This window comes from Pezoporus flaviventris, unplaced genomic scaffold (assembly GCF_033815535.1).
Source record: "Pezoporus flaviventris isolate CSIRO_AGI_PZ_B2104156 unplaced genomic scaffold, CSIRO_AGI_Pfla_v1 ptg000041l, whole genome shotgun sequence".
Taxonomy (NCBI): Eukaryota; Metazoa; Chordata; class Aves; order Psittaciformes; family Psittacidae; genus Pezoporus; species Pezoporus flaviventris.
Genome location: NW_026892589.1, coordinates 3694572 through 3715015, shown reverse-complemented (window position 1 = coordinate 3715015; position 20444 = coordinate 3694572). Strand labels below are relative to the sequence as shown.

Sequence of the window (20444 nt, the reverse complement as noted above, 5' to 3'; positions counted from 1 at the left end):
GATAGAGAGAGAGATAAAGCCATACTTGTAGCAGAAGCATCTTACACTCCAGGAAGAGCACAATTTCCAGTCTGCTTTGCTCCTGACACTCTTCTGGACAGCCAGAAGAAAGGATAACCTTCCTAACCTTTCTAGTTGCTCAGGAGGGGAGGTAGCACACCATCCCCTCCACTCAGGCACTGATAATGTGATTCAATTTGTCTTATCACAGGAAACAGAAGGGAATAGCTTCCTTTCCCACAACATTGTCTTTCATTACAACATTATGTATTGAAAAGGTGCAATTTGAGCTTAAAATGGTAACAGTACATAATTATAGAACAGTACAACTCAATTTGTAGTGTGCAAAGAAAACAATACTGCTCCATCTAATTTGTTAAACTCAATATATTATCGTGACAATCTTAACAATCTTTGGAATTTCAGTGGTGAATTTGTTTTTTTAGTGTTTCCAGCTTATGAAGACTTCCATCATAGTTCATTCTATCTGCTTTTAAGCCATCAAAAGACCTGCTTCAGTGATCATTTCCTGCTTTCATTAGAGTGAAGTAACAAAATCTCACACTGCTCCATATGTAAGAAACAATAATTATAAAAACAAAAAAAATCATAAAGTGATATCTGAAGCATTACCTTAAAGTCAGATTACATGAGGAAATGACCCAAAACTTTTTCATGCAAATGATTACGGTCATTTTTGTTGGGATCCCATCCAGCAGCTCCAGGTAAAACGAGCTCCAGCAACACTGCAGCAATACTGCAGTAGGTGGAGCTCGATGTCACCCAATTGCCTAGCGCTGGGCTCCCGTGGGGCCGGGAGGGACCCCTCTCAGTGCCCTGGCATTGCTGCCTCCTGCCTTAAACAGCTCTTTGTGTCCTCTTCATCTTAAATTTTAGGCTTTTTAAGTCTTTTGGCATGAACAAATTCTTTTAAATAGCTTGTTCAGTTGAAACCCACTCCCTGCAGACTCTGAACTTTACCCTAACATTTTCCAAGTACATTCATTTTGTCTACTAAATAATTCTGATGATTAAAAATGGTTTAACTGACAAATCCTTCCTTTTATTAAACATTCTCTTTATTTTACACACCTGACACCTTTGCAGATGTCATTCTGTAACATTGGAGAATATCCAGCATTCTCCTCCAAGACTTTTTGGGGCAATAGCCTGAGCTGGTGGTACATATGCCAGCTAGTGATGGGGAATCAAAGTGCAGTTCTGGGTAACTCAGTAAGTTTGTAACTTATTGTCAGACCTAGCAGATTGACACACTTATTGCACTCTTCTTCCTTCTAATATATCACTTGAATAGGAGCATTATGATTCCATTCACATGCAGTGAATGCTTTGTGATGAAAATAAAGCAGCGCAGACTCATCAGAAGCCAACATTTAGTCCCCCAAATGCAAGATCAACCTGGTGAAATATATTTAATTTTACAAAAATGTTTAGAAAGCTTTTGCAAAGTATTACATAGAGATGACTACTGCTGTGCTGCAAGTGGCATTCTAAATGTTCAGTTTTAAAGGCAGTATTCTAGCTGAGTTCTCTGATTTCCCACTACATCATCACAACTCCCGCCCCCCCTCCATTTCTTCTTTTATTGCTGCTACTCAATACTGACCCTTTCTGCCCTTTCACTAGAATGTGGGAACACAGAACAGACATCAGGACCAAAGGGAATTTGCAGTTAAACAAGAGAGGTTCGAAGACAAAGGACTACTGCAGAAAATTAAGATTCCTTTAAGAGTAATGCTATTAAAGTACTTCAGCTTAAAAAAAAACAAAACAAAAAACAAACAAAAAAACAAAAAAAAACCACAAAAACCCAAAAGGCACAACTAAATCTGGAGATATAAATGTGTATCACAAAGACAAGATACCTGATTCATTAAGATTGTGCTGTAGCCTATCAATAATGCAAAGCACTTTACAGTTGAGAATGTCTGTTGCCAAGGGTAGCACTTGATCAGAGCTATTGCAGCAGCTTCCCATCCTTGGTCTCTGGTCAGAAATGGTGCTGCTATCAACAGAAAGGGGCACTTATCCCACTGTTTTGCCAGGAGTAGTTTTAATGAGCAAGGGAGTTCCAGTCCTGGTAGGTCTCCTTCTGCACTTCAGTGAACTCATTACTGTCTGTATAGACATATCAGGAGAATGGAAGGAGACAGCTGAAAAGTGAGAGGAAGGTTGTCTGCTAGTGAAGGCATGCCAATGAAATTTGGAATAAGTAGTTTCAATTTTATCTCAGAAATGTCCTCCGACTTCTTAAATAAAATATTTAACACCTTATCCCAGCTAGCAGAAGCTTTTTTCTTTCTTTGACTATAATGAATTTTAGTATAAATTCATTGTGCCTCTACTCCCTGTATTTGAAATGGGAAAAATAACATTTCTCTTTCATTAACATCTATGAAGTATTCAGATACTATAGTGATGGACAGCCTCTGTACAGCAAAACTGTTGTTCTCATAACAAAACCAGCTTGAATAGCTTGGTATTGTTTATTCCATCCATTCACCTCCCTTTCTCATATACCTTGGAGAAATGTTCCTTCTATTTTCTTGTTTCCAGAGAATATTTACTAATTCTGGTAAGTTTTTGAAGCTTTATAAAACAATTGGATCTAACTAATCTCAGTTGTAACATCATTGTTGTCAGTATATTTACCCTAGTTACTTTTAACCCCTTAAGCAACTATGTTATTTCAGCTGCCACCTTTACAGTCTCCACAAACTCCTGTCATTAGGATGATTTGAAAGTTTTGAAATGTGGAATTTTGGAAGGCAATGGAAATAAGAAAAAAATCACTTCTACCCAGTATTTCTCTATACTGTTTTTATTTCTGTCTTCTGTTTGTCATGTACATGGTCTCTGGGCAATGTGCAAGTGATTTAGGTATATGCAGCACTGCCAAGGCCCTTTATGCACATTTTTGGGTGCATACTGGCAATGATAGTATTGCTCAGCCTTAGCTAAAGTTTTCTAGGTATTTGCCCTGACTGAAGACAGAATTACAAATATCCCATAGACATTTTGGATTACCAAAAATCCATTCTACTAGAAATTAACACAGCCTGTGTTAAGCTGAAAGAAGAAAAACCCTTTTGCACCACAGTAGAGCTTCTTGAATTTAGTAGAGCTTAAAATAGGTTACAAGAGTGGTGAAAACAACCCTTTAGGCACAAAGGACACTCAAAATAAAAACACCTATAAACATATCTAAAAATCAGCTTCTTACTTCTGCTAGCCTAACACAGAATTTCTTGTTGGAATGCTATGTTAAACCCATGAAAGTTCATGAACCAAGGCAGGATCACCTAATAAAATTGTCAGATCAATATCTGCTACAGCACAGAGTCTCTATTCAATCCAAAAGCAACAACCAAAATAAAGCACATGCTATTCTGCTTTATTTCATAGCGAGAACAAAGTTAATTTGACCAGGAGCTGGGGGAGGGCACAGCTGGAGAGCAGAGTTACAGCCTCAGGAAATTCAAGGAAATGTAATTGAGAACAAATTATCTCTTTAATTACTTTTGACCAAATCAATAAGCCCCATGGAATAGAAAGCACGATGCCTGCCACCTGGGAGAGGACAAACACCACCAAAGTTGAACATTGCCACAAAACTAAGGCACAGCTGTTTGAAGAACAAAGCACTTCTCTCACAAAAGAAAAGAGGGTGAAGGATATTAGCTCACTAAACAAACAGTCACGCAGAAGTGAATGGTTGGGTTTGGCCACTGTTCCCTGTTCTCAGCTGTGAAGATTGTTAAGGCTTCACTATGTTAGAATTTCAAGTTGTCCCATCGTTACTCAGGGATCAGAAAAAGAAAAATCCCCCAAACTTCCTGTCTCCTTCTGGACTTCCATGGTTTCTTCCAGGCTGGCTTTTATTTACTAAACACCAGTGCAGGAATTATTTAAGGCACTGCAATTATTCTTGTCAGTGTGCTAATAAACCAGAGCAAGATCTTGCTTCTCCTTTGGCTTCATTCCCAGGTATGAGTAGTAACACTCACACCTGGAGGTCACAAATGTGTAGCTAGGCATGGAGTGTGATGGGTAGGACATTGTACACAGACCACAGGGGCTACAACAGCACCCAGTAGCAGTGAAGACTCCAAAGCCTGCCTATCCATAACACTTACATGGTCCCCATCGCTAAACTACTGTTTAGCAGTTTACCACGTTTAGGTCATAAATCCTCACAACATTCTTGTCAAGTTGGTGTGGTATTACCCTCTCTGCATATATGAAGGCAGAACATGATAAGCAACTTCTCCCTGCTCACATAAAACATCTACAGGAAAGGTGTAGAAAGAAAAAGTCTTTTTATTTGGCCTTGGGGCAGGAAAACTACCATTAGAATGAGCAACTCATTATGGTTAAATTCACCTCTGCAAGGAAATGGGGATGCAGAAGCAAGCCCTGCTTTGCAAACAGAACACTCAGTGGCTCAGCCCCAAAAGCTTCAGCTCCGAGACAGTGACTTTCATAACTTATTTTAGAAAACCTCTTTCACACATGAAAGTTGAGTTCAAAATTAGCAGCTTTATGTGGGTGATTTTTGCTTTACTAACAGCTCAGAACACCCAATAGCTTGTGTGAGTGAGGTTTATTAGAATTCATTGTGTCCACCTGGATTTGAGTTGGGGGAAAAAAAAAAAAAAAAAGAAAAGAGAAAGGGCTTAGAGAATTTTCCTGTTACTTAGAGTCAAATTACTGAATATAATTCCAGTGTGAAAGGTTGTACTTACTTTATTTAAAGGTCTGAGAAGTCTTAGGACTTCAAGAATCTAATTTCTGGACAATCCATGTGGGTAGTATAGAATTAGCTGTGAGACTGACACATTCTGGTGAAAATAGCAGCGTCTTAGGCTTAGGATGAATGATTAAGATATTTTTCTGTTTCATAGCTCTTTTTTTGCTGAGTAATATCTAAACCTCATGTAACAGCAACCTGAAGGTGCTGGAAAGACTGGACAGCTATATTGTGATTGGAGGAGAAAGTGTCAAATGTATGGTGAAAGATTAAGTCTGAACTTGTTAGAGCAATTGTTTCACTTGTATTTTCTCAGCTCACTAGCGGCTCTCACTCTAAATGTTGTTATTCCGGGATCATAATGACTCATATTTCTGGGGAAGAAAATAATGGAAAAGCCAACATTAACAGAAAGCTCAGCTGATTAAACATCACTTCCTCTCAACTACAGCTTTCCTAAGAATACTTGTGTGGAGGAGAGCCATGTTAATAGATTGCTTTCCAAGGAAGAAATCTAAATGATTTATTCCACAGGCCAATAGTTATCAAAACTAAGCACTTTTTTCTAAAGTGGTAGCTGTTATCTCAAGCTTTTGGCAAACAAACCTTACACTCAGTTCATGGAGGGAGAAAGGGAGAAAGTTTTTTGGGGGAGTTCTCCTCCAAGAATGCTGACAGGTTAATCAGCATCTCTACACAGACTGGCAAATACAAGACCTTTGTTTGGCGTTGCTCTGCAGGCAGCAATATATCTAAGGTCAGAACGTAACCTTCCATATGGAGTAGCTAGGCAATGAGAATAATATAGTAGGATCATTATGGAATTTATCCATCAGTTTTTCAAACTGTTTTGTCTTTCAAAATTTAAACTTCTACATTTATCTTCCACACTGTGTAATCTTTCGGATAGTCTAAATCATATTTTAAAAACTTAGATGATTGAGTTTGTATAATGAGAAATTTAATGACCTGTAAAATGAACAGAGTACATCTGCCAGCCCTAAAAGTCATCTATTCCCCACATGCACGTCACAATATGGGACTGACAGTTCCATTGTTATTTTCCAGGCAGCCGCTCCTGTTGCTTCCCTAAAACAAACTTGCATTTTTGGGTGGAAGTTGAAGACTAAGATTGTAAAGATGCTTAAACAGTTCTTAAAATATTTTTTTTCGGTAACACTTTCCATACAACAAACAAAAAAATACATAATGGTTGCTATATAAATGCATATTCTCCCAGGGTAAACTGAAAATACAGAGTTAACAAACAAAGATAACTAAATTCTGAAACACGGTTTAATCTCACTTATGCATGTTTTTGTCAAAGGGTCAAATTCTCTGCTGGGATAAAGATCTTAACTGAATCCATATTTTGACAGGGATGAATATGGTCCATACTGCAACAGCAGAATGAATGTGTATCCACAGACTGGCTGTCACCAGCTTTATTTGTGATAAACATGAGACAGATGAACACGTCAAGAAAAGGATCTCTGTGGCTATACTTTATGCAAGATTACAGAGTATTCTTTAATCTGATACAAAGTCCAAAACACCCTTTATGGCTACACCAAGCTCCTAGCAAACCGCTCTACATGGGCTTTAGATGGAACATACTGTACTAAAAACGCCCTCTCTTTACTGTGTATTTTTAATTCATAGTAAAACTTACGCATGCACACACACACATCCTCCTTGTTTGTGGCTAGTGTAGGCTGGATCATCACATTAAGTTAGTTAACCTAGTCAAATCTGTGAGAATGTTATCTGCAAATAAAGCCCTGTATCATTTTATCCATGACTTTAAAATATTAATATTTAGGAACTACTCTACACTTCTTGTAGAAGAAATTCAGTCCAAATGTTAACATCTGACACATAAGGGAATAAGCCACAGCTAAAGTGCCAGAACTTGACTTTCCAAAGGACAGCTATTTTCAGAAGTGTTTTGTGATAGCTGTGCCAGCTGCACACACAGACTGCATTACATCTGTGTCCCATTCTCCTTAATCATTATCTTTGTTTTGATTTCCTATTTTGTATTCCATTAGTTTTAAGGCTGTATGTCACATTGCCATTAAATCATTATTTTCAAGCAATAGTGTCTTCCAGCTGACCTCAGAGCAAAACAGCACAAAGACTTACATTCATACTTCAATGTTACAACCAAGAGGTGCTGGAAAGCCTCACTCCAAAGCCTCTATCTTACATAGCTAACTTGCTCTGACTCACCAGTTCTTGTCATGCACCAATTCAGATCTTACATTGATAATATAACCTAACATTAATTTAGGAGAACAGCTGAAAGTGAAATACCTTAAGGGAAAAAACTTGAGTGCACAATATTTTACTGAAAGCAGCTTTCTTAAAAGGGAAGGATTGAAACACTTCTGATGAGCTAATGGAAATAGCAAAGTGATAGCAAAGTGCCTGTTTGGAAAAGGTTTGTTGTCTGTTCTTGGTTTGGGTTTTGTGGTGGGTTTTCTTTTAATGTTTTGATCTGCTTTCACTAAAAGATGAAGAGAGCTCCTTGTCAGCAAGAGTGATTTCTGAGTGTCAGATAGCAAAGCTGAATGGATTCCATGCTGCTGAGCTTTTAGAAAAAGTCAGAATAAAAATAAATCTTTAATCTGATGAACCTGGAATGGGATCACTAGGATACTGCCAAGGTTTAATTTCTCATTTTTCATGGATTAACATCATTGTTTATAACGCAGGCTGTTGCATAGTGACACAAGCTCTAAACAGGGTGACAGGAAACAAATCCAAGCAAACAAATAACAATTCCAAAACATAGCAATGCCTCTGATGGAAGGTTAAAATAAGCTTATTTTACAGAAATCCACCTATGAGCTTCACCAGCAATAGGAGCATTTATGGAGGCAGAGCTTGCAGGTGAAGTGCCCGAGAAGCCTCCAGCGATCGTACAGCTGTCTGCACAGAGCATTCAGCTCCCTCAACTGTAATGAGCAATTTGTCTCCCAGCTTTGATCTACTGTCAGTTTGGCTGACACTGACTCCAGGAATTAACTTCTAACATTTCAGGGTAACCTAATAAAAATATTGAAGCACTGTGTGGTAGATATCTGTAGATAACCTCTCACCTGCTGCAAGTGCTCACAGCAAAGTTTAATGTGTTTCTGTTCTAGTACAAAGGCTCTTAGTTTCTTCGGTGCGTAAATATGTAACCCTAAGACAAAGTATCAATAATGTAAAGCAGCATAAAGGACAGAATACTTTAACCACATGCTCTAAGCTAATGCTCTGTTGGTACCACATATTTGAGAAGATACCTTAGAGAAAAGGCTTCCCTTGTACAGCTGAACAACCTATTCACTTTGGAAAACATGTTCAGAACTAGAGGGGAAGCAGGTCCAAGTTTTTAAACCCATCACAATGGAATTGGACTGGAATATGTTTGGGTTTTAATAAGACAATTGTTACAGATTTTCAATTATTTTGTCAATGTAATAAATGGACTGTATGAAAGTCAGATACTTGTAGCTCTGGCATAACTAATGAACGCTAAATAGAGCAGTAAACACCAGCTCTAGAAAACATTCAAGAAGGGAGTATAAAGTCCCTTTAAATTCAGTCCTATTGTCATACTGTCATGCTGAACATGGATCACAATCCACCTGTTTCAGTCTGTTCTGAGCAAAAATCTTTGCCATTACCAGACTGCCTCTATGTTGTGGGTTAAGGCTGTCACACTTGACCACTGTGAACCAATTGGCAGCCACACCATCCCTCATCAGCCAGCCAATGAACCTGCCATTATCATCACAACTGGAAGAAAGTACTAGTCCTAAGAGTTACCAATGCCCAGACTTCCAGACCTTTCCTCTTTCCTATTCCCCTGTATTCAGGCATGTGTCTGGCAGCAGGTTATATGACAGGAGGGCAACACTGCTGCTGGGCTTTCATGTGTTTTTTAGTGGGGAATGTTTTGCAGGTAGGCTCCACAAGGTAACATCCACTATCTGTATCACAGCTTCTCTGACATATCCAACACAGCCAGCTAGCAGACCACAGATCAGGATAACCCCTGTCAGCTGGGGTCAGACAGTAACACAAATACACATGGTATCAGACTAGTCATGGGGGAATCAACCATATGTAGTCTTATTCTAAACCTGTCAAGATGTTGACAGGTTTGACTTCCTGCCATTAACTCTCCAGTGAAAAAGATAATGTTTGCCCTTTATTTTTAGGCTACAGTTATGAGATAGCTTCATTTATTCTTAAAATAAATAGCTCCCCAAAGATCAGGGCAAGCAACTAGCTATGAGGATCATTTGTTACCTGTTAAAGCTGTAAGTATCTAAACTGGGAGCTAACAGATTTAAGGGGTACAAGCACCTAAAGAATGACTTCGAGGAGAAAGGGAAGAATCAACTGGAAGCGGAGGTCAAAAACACTGGGTTCCTAAAGCCCCGGAAGGGAAATGTTGATACATAGTGGGACCAAATGATGCCACCTGGACAGATCAGGATCCTCAGCATGGAAGACAAATGAGGCTATCTGATCAGTGGGAACCATTGGTCGTACCTGCAGGAGAGAAATGAAGCATCAAGGACAAAACTATTGAAGTAAATACACTTTAGTCTGAGTGCTGCAGTCCAAGGACTGCTCTAACAGATGAGGAATGACATGATTTCACCCTCCCAGAAGTGCCACAGGCATTAGCTCAAGGCAAAAGACACAGCAGAGAGCACTCACAATGACTAGAATTAGCCAGAGGCTTCAGTGAACTCTGTAAGTTACTGCAATGTAACTTTAATTGCAGCAGAGAAAATATTACAAATAACCCTAACAGCTTTGCTTTAATTCAAACATATGGATTGTTATCTGGACCCCAAATTAATACATCTAGAATTTGCCTTTTATGAATAAGTGAGCTTAATAAAAAAGTCAAAGTCATCCTTAAAAAAAGGCATATTTGCAATGGATGTATTATGGATTCACATCACAATAGCTTTATGAAGCATCTTTTGAATCTTAAAGTTGTGTAGGTATGCATGAAGTTAAATGCTTGCAGACCAAAATCTAGCAGTGTTTCACTTGAAGAACTGTGCCCTACTCCATGATTACTCCACTGAGGTTGACAGACAGGCATATGATGTATTTAAATATTCCACACCAATAAGGATTGTGAACTTTGCCTTTAGATTAGCAGAGAGGATGCATAAACCTTTTAGCAGTAAGTCATTGAGGAATTAAGTTAAAGCCTCCCTCTTAATACACCAGAAAAAAACAGGATCCAGGCTACAATACCCCAAACAATGTCACAGCCTAGTCTTCACAAATAACACAAACTATTATTATTTTTTTTAAGATTAACAGAATCCAAAGCAACATTATAACCCCATTCCCCATACACTGCTTTTTAAGCATTTAATGCAAAGAGTGACAGTTACAGAGCTGCCTAATTAACTTGACTATTGTCCCCTGAAAATCCTCTCTTTTAGCTCTCCTTCTGTGCAAATAGTATAACATTAGTTTAATGGAAAGGTCACATTATACTACAAAGAATACAGTAACGTTCCATTAAGTCCTTTTCTCCCTGATTACAGTCTCCCCCCTTACCCCCCAGCTCTGTTGTGCATTCAACACTTTCTATAGGCATTCCATGAAAACTGAGAAGCTACCTTAGCCATGGAAAGTGCCGTTGTCCACTGCTTGCAAGTTGAGACACATCATTCTACAATCTCAAGGAGAGCAGGACGCTACCAATGAGATTTCACACATTTTCCTCTGCAAGCCAAACTCAAGCTTTATTTATTATCCTTTCCCCCCCTCACTGCTGAATGCCTTCATTTATTTTGAAACCGTCCTTTAATTGTAATATATCACTCCATAGGGTATGTTCTTCATTGAAATCAGCTTCCCCGATGATGTTTTCTTTGTGAGAAAGACGATTCTTCCTCTGCCATGCAGAGTTTGGAGGGAATTAGCAAGGCATCCTGGCTAAACTTCAATTTGCTTCAACTGCTGTCTGCTCACTTATGTTCACCTCCCCTTTTTTGACTGGATACATTATTCTTCATCACTTTCTGTCCTGGATTCTCAGGTAGTATTGCTCTGCTCTGTGACTGCAGCTAACCAGGGATGGCTGATACGACTTCTACATTCAGCCTGCAAAGTGCTTTTGGCATCATTTGAGGCAAAATTGATCTATAAATATATTATCCATCCTAGAAATGAGCACAATCCAACCTATCTACAAATTTAATCCTGCATTTCTACATCAGTTCTGATTATTTTTTCTCTCGCTCAAATGTAAAAGTCTCCATATTGGTCATGTTCTCCTGCCCCTAATGAAATGCTTACCACTTTCTACTAGTGATCACATACACAGAATGGTTTTTAAGTTCCACATGTACAAAAGAGCTCAGCCTTCCCACCTGAAACAATTTCTTCCATTACTGGTACACATACATTCGTTCCTGACATAACTCCATTGAATGTGACATTAGAGAAATCCACCAGTGTCTGATAAGATCAGCATTAACATTTCTTTGTGCTATCAGAGTGACACAGTATAACCAGAAACTCATCCATGAATTACAAAGAGCATTATCTTTACTGTCTAATGCAAGTTTTAAACTGATCACACTCATAAACAGTAATAATTTTTTACATAGCCTTTCTAGTCCAATATCAAAATGTTTTTTCCCATTCTCTCCCAACAGTAGCCATTTGATGAAATGCTTTCAGTTATCAAGTGATTTAACTGTCACACTGCAGAGAGGGGAGAGCCAGGTTCTTCAAACCTAAGGAATAATCTATTTCTTTGGTTATGTAGCCAACAAAGTACTTGTATGTACTATTTAAAAGAAGCAGACATCAAACCTGTTAAAAATCTAAGTTTTGAATATTCCCTGTAAAGTATAACCTTTGCAATGCACTTCTCTCCTCCCCCAGGCATGATATTGCAGACCAATTCCCAAACCCAGGTGAGCATTGCAATTTGCTGTACTGACAACTCGAGCTGTAATCACAGAAGTGTAATGCACCATGACTGTACCAGCAGCCTGACATTTGGCAAGTTTACTAAAACCTTAGTAACAATGCATTATTCCATTTGGTATGCTTCCCTTCATTCATTATGAAAGCAGCCTTTAGGAACAGAAATTGAACTTTTGAAATTGATTAGACTGTTTGGAACTTAATAGCATGGAGACTCTGTGGACCTTACTGGTTAGCTGCTGTTCCACAGGTATGTCAAACTAATTTAGCGATCATAAAACCTGTATTTTTATAGCACATAACATTTTCACGTAGTTAGGCTCAGGTCACGAGTACCACCTAACATTTAATATTCATGTTACAAAGTAAGACTACCACTCTTAAATAAAACAAGCCTGGTCTTAAAACATAGTTCCATAGGCATATGTCTTATCTATAGTCTCATTTATATCACCATTTTTGCTTCATACTCTAAAAGACAACACAAGAACATCTGCAGGAAAAAACAACAGCTCAGTATCAGAAAGTTCTTTGCTATAATACCAGGTTTATACTTTCCATACTCAATTAGCCAAGATAATTCACTTTCCTAAGTCACTTTCTCCAAAGGTACTAGAAAGGTAACCGTTATCAGTCGAACAAGGCCATGAAGGAAAACACTTCAACAAAGCTCTCAGTACATGAGTACTTAAATGCTATTGTTAACCATAACAACACTACTTCAGCATTGAAGGACTGCTGCTCTTCTAGAACAGCCAAGAATTTCCAACAGACAGATGAACGCAACGCCAGAGCAGATCACAGATAAGAATAAAACATTAAATTCAGAAGTTCTGTGTTAACAGCAGCTTTGCTATGCCCACTAAATCATCTCAAATACTTGGTTGACAATGTTGTTTTCCTCTTGTCTGACTTGCTGCAATATGATGTAATCTTTCCCCATTTTATCCATGGACATGTGCAAATAGGAATTTTAGTTCCTCTGAAATGGTGACTGACATTTTCTTTAACTTATTAGTAAGGGCTTTTAACTAAGGTTTAATTTTTAAAACAAATATATTTATGGTTCAGGCTAACAATGGAGAACAAGCTGTGTACAGTCCACCAGCCTGATCTGATGTAACATTTTGTTGAAGGAGGAAGAAAGCTGCCTGCTATTACAATTTAGGCATGTATCTCAATTTGATAAAATGTCTCTAAAATTGAACTTTCCTTCCTACATCAATTACTCTGTTCTGGTTCTGTCTATAACGAGACCATTATCTATCATCTCACTTCACAGCTTCTGTTTATCTTTCATTCCACTCCTCCTCTTAGTACCACTTTCACATAACCAAACTTCTCCAGCCCACTAGAACAGTCACCTAAAGCTATACCTTTTCCTGTTATTCCATAGCCAACCACTTTCTAGTATGCCCTCAAACCTTATGCATTCAGGCTTACTAGCATTTAATAACATGGGCATAAAAGCAGCAAGATAATGGTAGATTACCATTACATTGCAAATGTCTGGTGGGTCAATGCCTTCTTGGATGGGTGAGAAGAAAGTCATAAGAGAAAGATGCACACCATTAGGCTGTTCATTTCCAAACATTCTCTGAGTGTCTTTGCAACAAGTTATCTGTTAGCATTTTAAAAAGGAAAAGCAGCGCAGTGTTGTGCTTGGTAACACAGTGAAAGGCTATAGAAAACAGCAGAAAATAGTTAAAGAATAGTTGACCAACTCATTCTGTTTACTGGAAATCAAGATTGTCCATAAAACATGTGCAACCAGAGTTGCACTGGCTTGTTGCTAGCAGCGAAAGCTGGAAGTGTACATCAGCTTTCATCATGACAAGCGGAGCAAAGATGTCACCTCAGATGGATAGTATGCACAAATTCTGTCTTGCCTGATGATTACCAGACTGAGGGCTTGCACACGTAAGTGATCAAGAGAGGTTATGGAGCTTGTAGGAAAAGTCACTGATACAGAACTCAGTTTCTTCTCCACACACACATAGAGTGAGCAGAACAGCTGCTTCCCTGTATATTCACTCCAAAAAGAAGAAAAACCCACAAGCATCTCACAAATTGCGGCTGGTTAACACCAAATAGGGGAAAAAACCCAACCAACCAACAAAACCCCCACAACCAAACAAAACTACCCACAACATGCTTTTACTCATTACATACAAAAAAAAGAAACAAAAGAATGTTAGCCAAAGGAAAATCTATCTGCAAAATCCACCTATGCTCATTAGGTACAAGAAATCTCCATGGAAACCTAAGCCAGGCAAACCTGTATCCCCATTGTGTAGTAGGTTACGTTCAGCCATGTCTCTCAGGCCCAAAACAACACACCCTTTCATTTCTGTAAGCAACAGAACCTTTCTTACAAGGTGACACCATGAACTCTGAAACTGTAATCAGTGTCACTGTGCCTGCACCTGCTTTTTTAGGTTTACATGCTCTGTACATAACACCCTAATAGGTTTTGGCAATAGCAAGGTGATAAGCTGTGGTCAATTGATAAATAGCAGTTTTCCAACTCTGATTTTTGTTGCACAGCCTATTTCTTTCCCTTTTGTCCCAGAGCGTTTCTAGCATGTAGCCTGCGGTAAACTGCTGTGACTTTAGAAAGCAAGGAAAAAAAAAAGGTACAAGTTTCCCATATTTCCTGTGCTGCACTCAGGAAATTTATTTTATTCATGATCTGCAACAGATAATCAAGATTAAATAGATTGTGTCATGGCTTGCACGGCTATTGCAATGGAAGGGCAAAGCCAAAGCTGATTTGCAGTGGTTTTTAGTTCACACACTGATACTCAGATAGAGGGCATGCACTGCAGTCATGGCTTCAAAAAAAGGAAAAAAAAAGAAGACCTTGGCCATAATTTTGTGTTTCTCATTTTCATTCCCATTTTCCATCAGAAATGCACAAGGACAAACAAGGCAAGTTTAGATCTCTGGGGAAGCTGAAAGCATGACCCTCACTGCTACAGTCGCTTCTGTACCCTCCCTATTTTTGCTTGTTCCCTTCATGCTGTCCAAAACACCAGCCCATATAAACGCTAATTCCTGAGCTGACAGACTGTCATGACACGATGAGCCTGGTGAAGTAGTACAAGCAGGGAAAAAAAGCAAACCAAACAACCTCAAATCAGATATGAATTAACCCTTTCAAGCAAAGCACATCTCAAAATTCTTACTTTCATGCTACCAATATGCATTTTTTTAAACTGTTAAAGAGATACTCAAGCATTTATCAGTAAAGACTTCGAAACCATCTTTAGCAGGCAGTGGAATGACATGGAAGGGTCCAATTCCACCAGCCAACAATACACCAAAATACCCCAAGAGGCACTTGAATCTGAGCATCTCTATCAGTGCTTCGGCACTGATGAGTAACAGCCATCCCAGTGATAATTCACCCTTATAATTTACCTCGTACAGATAATATGGAAAAAAATACTCTAGAAAATACTAATATTTTGTAGCTTTTCACTTTAAAAGACTCTTTAGTAGTTAATGGAAACAAATATTGTGCTCTTTCAAATATTGGTTACTCAATTTAGAAAGCATCAGGAATGTCACCACACCAGTGTATTCTGGCCTGACCAGTTTCACTGTTTTGGAGATATTAGGAAGACAACCCACTACTAATGCTTTCCAGCTCTTCCCAGAACAAAGAGGAATTACAACTGACCTTTGCATCAGAGAGCCAGCAGGAAAAAGGTTCTTTGCGTTATAAGTTCTGCCTTGAAAGACATGGTTTTAATCTTCTAGAGAGGCAGGTTTTAAACTGGAAACCCTGACAGATCTTTAACTGCACCAATAATAAATAACATCAGTGTGATTTATCTTGAAAGAAATTGCTTTGTTTTCTTCTCCAGTTTCCAGCTTAAAACCTTTCATTGTGGATGCTGTTGTCAATCTTATCTAGTGACCCATTTACCCAAGCACAGAATTACAGAACAGAATTTTATGACAAACACAGAGGAGGCTTTGACACTAATAATTCTCACCCAAGATTTTGTGGACTTGGCTTGTTTTTAGGACTTGCTGCGAAAGGCCACCTTTCTTCCATGTAGAAAGTCAACAAGTTACCTCAGACAGGTTTTGCAAATGAATTTGTCACAGCAATTAAGGGAAGGAAGCTATATAAACATGATAAAAGGTGACTTAACATTGCCATGCACCGTTACATTAAAGAATGAGAAAGAGACCTTTAACATATTAGTCTGAACACTTAGGAAATCAAAAATCCTGTCCGGATAGCTACATTCTTTGACTTTCAATGAATCAGTGCTGTCTGCAGTGTGCACTCAACCTTTGAGACAGGGAGAGGGAAATTCTCAAAACAAAGTAACTTCCAGTTACCTAATGGAAACTTGAAGGGCTCTATCTCCCAGCATGGGTATGCTCTGATACTAACACAGAACCAAGCAGCCCCACAGGGAGCTCCTCCCCCAGTGCCCCAACAAGTTTGGAAAATGGCAAGAACCTGAAATCCACTGATAAGATCTGTGGTGAAGCTTCTGTGGTTAAAGTACATGGTCCATTCAACTTGTACAGATTCTTCTAGTAATGATAGTGGAAGGGAGCAGATCACACATGCAAGACAAACACCAAAGCACATTGGAAAAACTGAGGCACTACTGAGGATAAAAGTTGGGATAACTGGCAATCTAAAGGCATAAGGGTCACAAAATCTACATAATTTTGAAAGCTGGCCACTCAGTTATGCTTGGATAATACTGTACAGAATGGGGAAGAGAATCCTCCTTGTTGTGGGTTTGGGGTTTTTTTTATTATTGGGTTGGTGGAATCTGGGGGTCATGGGGCTTTTTGGGGGGTTGGGGTGTTTTTGTGTGTGGGGAGGTTGGTTGGTTGTGTTTTTTTAAACATAAATGCTACACTTCCTGAGCTTCCCCCATCCCTTGCTGGTATTGCTAGTAGTTTGGACTGGGTTTGTTTTGTTCCAGTGGGTTGCAGTAGAATAAGACTCTTCCACTGCACTGGCACAGCTTTACTTAGTGATTTCACTGTAAGATCCCACGTTGTCTGTGTGACTACAGAACAGCAGTTTCCAATGCAGCAGTGAGAACATTTGAGTAACAGCTCTACACTTTCAGATACCAAATTTACTTAAGATATAAAAGTATCTATGAACATACAGCTTTCCTAAACACGTTTGTTGGCATTGAGTTAATAGAAAGGCATCCTAAATGTGCAATTGTTACATACAATATCCTATGCCCATATAATTTTGTATAGTCCATCATCCCTGCTCAGCATCCCTGTTTGCAGCTCTTAAAATCTAGTTTTTAATAACATGAGTTCAGAAAGTAGCATTTGCCAGCAGATATTAGCATACTCAATCTCTTGAATTCACAGGACTTTTATCACCATCTTGTTTTTATAAATGTTACTGTCATTCATCACTGCAAATCATCAGCTGTACCTGTGGCTGAAGAAAATGCTAACTCAGAAGGCAGAGATGAGAGCAAATGCATAGTCAAGAGGTAATGATTTTTACTACCAAGAATGTTTTTGCTCTCAGACACCTATAATTAGACATATCCAGTATCTACAGTCATCTCAATCATTCAAAATACGATGGGCGCTGCTAGGTGTGGGTAGGAATGGTGTAAATAACCCATATAAAGCAAAATTACAGGTAACACAAAGTAATTTTAGAATTAGGCTACAGAAATACATTTCTAGTATCTCTGAAAAACATATAAATAGATTCTGCAGAGCACGCTGACAGCTTAAATAGTCAGATTTGGTGTGTGAGCAGCATGAAATCCCTGGGCATTCCCCAGGTTGTGGGATTGAGGGAACCACAGGACAGTTACTAAGTTTTTCAACTTAGTAACTATTATCTTCTAGGAAAAAAGGGGAAAAAAAGATCAGTCTGAGATTTCAAGATTACATAGTGCTTTTAGCCATGCTCACCACAAAAAGGAACAGCAGGTGTGACCCATCCCCTCTGATAGCTTTATGAATCTAAAGCAGAAGCCACAGCTTATGGTAGTCACACATTTGGTGACCTACATACAGTTTATTTTCTGTATGAATTATATGCATTACATTTGGTTAAGTAGCTGAGTTCCAGCTGGGTTTCACAGCACAATTAAGGATCAAATCCTGACATCATTTTTCAATACCAAAACAACAAACAATCACCTCAAATTAACAAACTCTTCTGGAATTATCAGAATTTTAAAGAGTATATCTGCAGCTGAAAAAAAAAAACAAATAAACCAAAAAACCCAAACAAACCAACCCAAAACTTTAAAGCAACTTCTAATACTCAGAAGGAAAGATATTCTATAAGTTCAGGATTAAAACAGGAACACCGGCAACACTTGCTGGATGTTGACTGATTTACAGAAACAAGCCTCTAAACGTAAACAGCCAACAAGGTGCTGCTTTAGGTAGAATGTAAAAATAAAGTGAATGCCACCTATTGCCTATCTACAGCTTAAAACACTTGATCTAAAACTTTTAAGCTCTGAATGCAACACACAATGAGAGCAGAAAATTAAGCAGTGGGTGGACAGAATCTTTTCTGCCTACCCTGAATAACAACCACAACTGCTTCAGCTGTCAGAGACTATCCCTTGGGCACTCCATTAGAAAGCACATAGCAAAATGTAGGCTCAGAGAGGCCAATGTTACTGAGAGGCTGCAGAAACTTCACTCTGTTTCCACAAGGAAAATTGCTCTCTGCACAAAACAGCGTGGAAAGATCTCCTCACATGAGCCAACGGCATTGAGGAAAAGCGAACAGATGGCAGAACGCTACGAGTTCACCTTAAGTATCAACAGCAGCATTCTTGTCTCTGTGGTTTAATGAGTCAAGCTTGACTTAAAGCAACCTGAGATAGCTCAAGACCCACAAAGTTCATGGGTGTGCAACACTAAGGAGATCAGCAGTAATCACCACACAGACAATCAAAGCAGCACAGGCACTCCCAGCTGATCCCCTTACACCTTCCTGGAACCCAAATACAGGTGCAAAGTAAAGTACACAGTAATTAACCCACTACCTCTAAAGCCATCCCTACTTATGTAAGTTGTATTACAAACACTTTACTTTTGATACGATTCTTATGCTCAGCTTTTGAGGTTTTTACCCACCCCTCAAATGCCACCATTGATCATTCCTGCTTTTTAACTCATCTTTTACTCTGTTTGATTCCTCTCCTTCCATTTTCAAGACTCGTTACCTCCCCTTGAGTATCTTCCCTTAAGTATGTTCTCATTATCTCATTTTCTTTTTCATTCATTAGTCTGCTATTCTCTCTGCTCCATTTTAAGTGCTCTCATTAAGTACTTTAAAGACCAATTTCAAAAGCCAGTTCCCAAATCACAATATACACGTCAAAGCAGTCCTGCTTTATTCACCATCATCAAATACTAATTCAGACTTGCGATTATTCACGGAAAAGCACAGAATATTGTTTCAAACATCCCTTTAAACAGAAATAATGACTCCTTTTCCCTGGAAACAGGGGCTTGTTATTTCCTTAGCGGTAAATCCTCCCTATTTTCCTATTTAAAGTGGAACCAGGAAAGTCAGGCCTACCTCTGTGAGCTGCCCCAAGGCATAGAGGGTGAGTTGCTTCGGGTCTGTGTAGGGAATTTCTCCAAGCTCCAGATAAGGCTTCCCAAGGGGAGTGAAGAGCCCCTTATCAAACTGCTTTAGCCTCCTATGGTAGTTTTCCCAGAACACTTGCTCTCTTGAAGGTTCACTGCTCTTGTAAATGGTCTTGCTTCTGGCCAAGACCTTCCCTTCCCTCTGATCAAAGCCAGGCAGGGCCTCAATGCGCACAAAGTCCTTTGGATTCAGCATGTTAGGTGCAGCCAGCACCCTGACCCTGGTGTCCTTTGGTGGCTCTGGTCCCACGGGTCCCTTGAGCTTGCTGCTGCTGCTCCTCCCTGTGTCTGCTGCCATGGGTGCCTCAACTCCGCAGTTCTTAGGTACTGACATCCTTCCAGAACAGGAACCTTGGTTGGTTTTAATGAAACAAAGGTATTAAAAACTCTTAGTTTCATGAAAACTAAGTCATGAAAACACACACCCACTGTCCAAACTCTGAGGCAAGTCTGTTTGAGTCAACTAAAGAGTAGCCCAGCAGAACTAACACTACACGAGGTCGCATTCCCCTCAAACAACAGCTATAAAACCTGAGGCACCTGCACACCTGAAACCCACCCAGCCTCCTGAGGAACACCCACAGCCGGAGCACCTCCCTCTGAGGGGCTCGGTGACAAACACAACTCCATTTATCCCTTACCAACACCAGCAGCAAAGCCCGCCCTGCCCACAACCCTCCCAACAAGGGGCCTCCCACCTCACAGCACCGCGGGCCGGATTAACCCCGCCGCCTGCTCCCCTCACGGCTCCGGGGATGGGATGGGATGGGATGGGATGGGATGGGATGGGATGGGATGGGATGGGATGGGATGGGATGGAAGGGGGGGCACAGGGTCCGGCTCCCCTCCTCAGCCACCTCAGGGGACGGCGCCCTCTCAACGGACACCGCCAAGCGTCACCCGGTTGCCCGGGAAACCCAGCGAGGCGTCCTGCGCATGCGCGGGGAAGGGTGGGGCGGGAGCGCGCACGAGCGCGGGATGGCGGGGGTGTGTGGCGTTGGGACTGGATGGGATTTAAGGTCCCTTCAACCCCAAAGCAGGCTGGGGTTCTGTG

General features: G+C 39.8%; 1 protein-coding gene across 2 annotated transcripts in view; it reads right to left on the bottom strand.

Moving 5' to 3' along the window:
• CCDC60 (coiled-coil domain containing 60) overlaps positions 1-19774 on the bottom strand; it is a 58857-nt gene extending 39083 nt beyond the window's left edge. For both annotated transcript variants that reach the window (XM_061465822.1, XM_061465823.1), the window contains exon 1: positions 19320-19774. In XM_061465822.1, the coding sequence (XP_061321806.1) occupies positions 19320-19724 (405 nt within the window). In that variant the 5' untranslated portion in view covers positions 19725-19774. The remainder of the gene's footprint in view (positions 1-19319) is intronic.
• Positions 19775-20444: the final 670 nt, after the last annotated feature.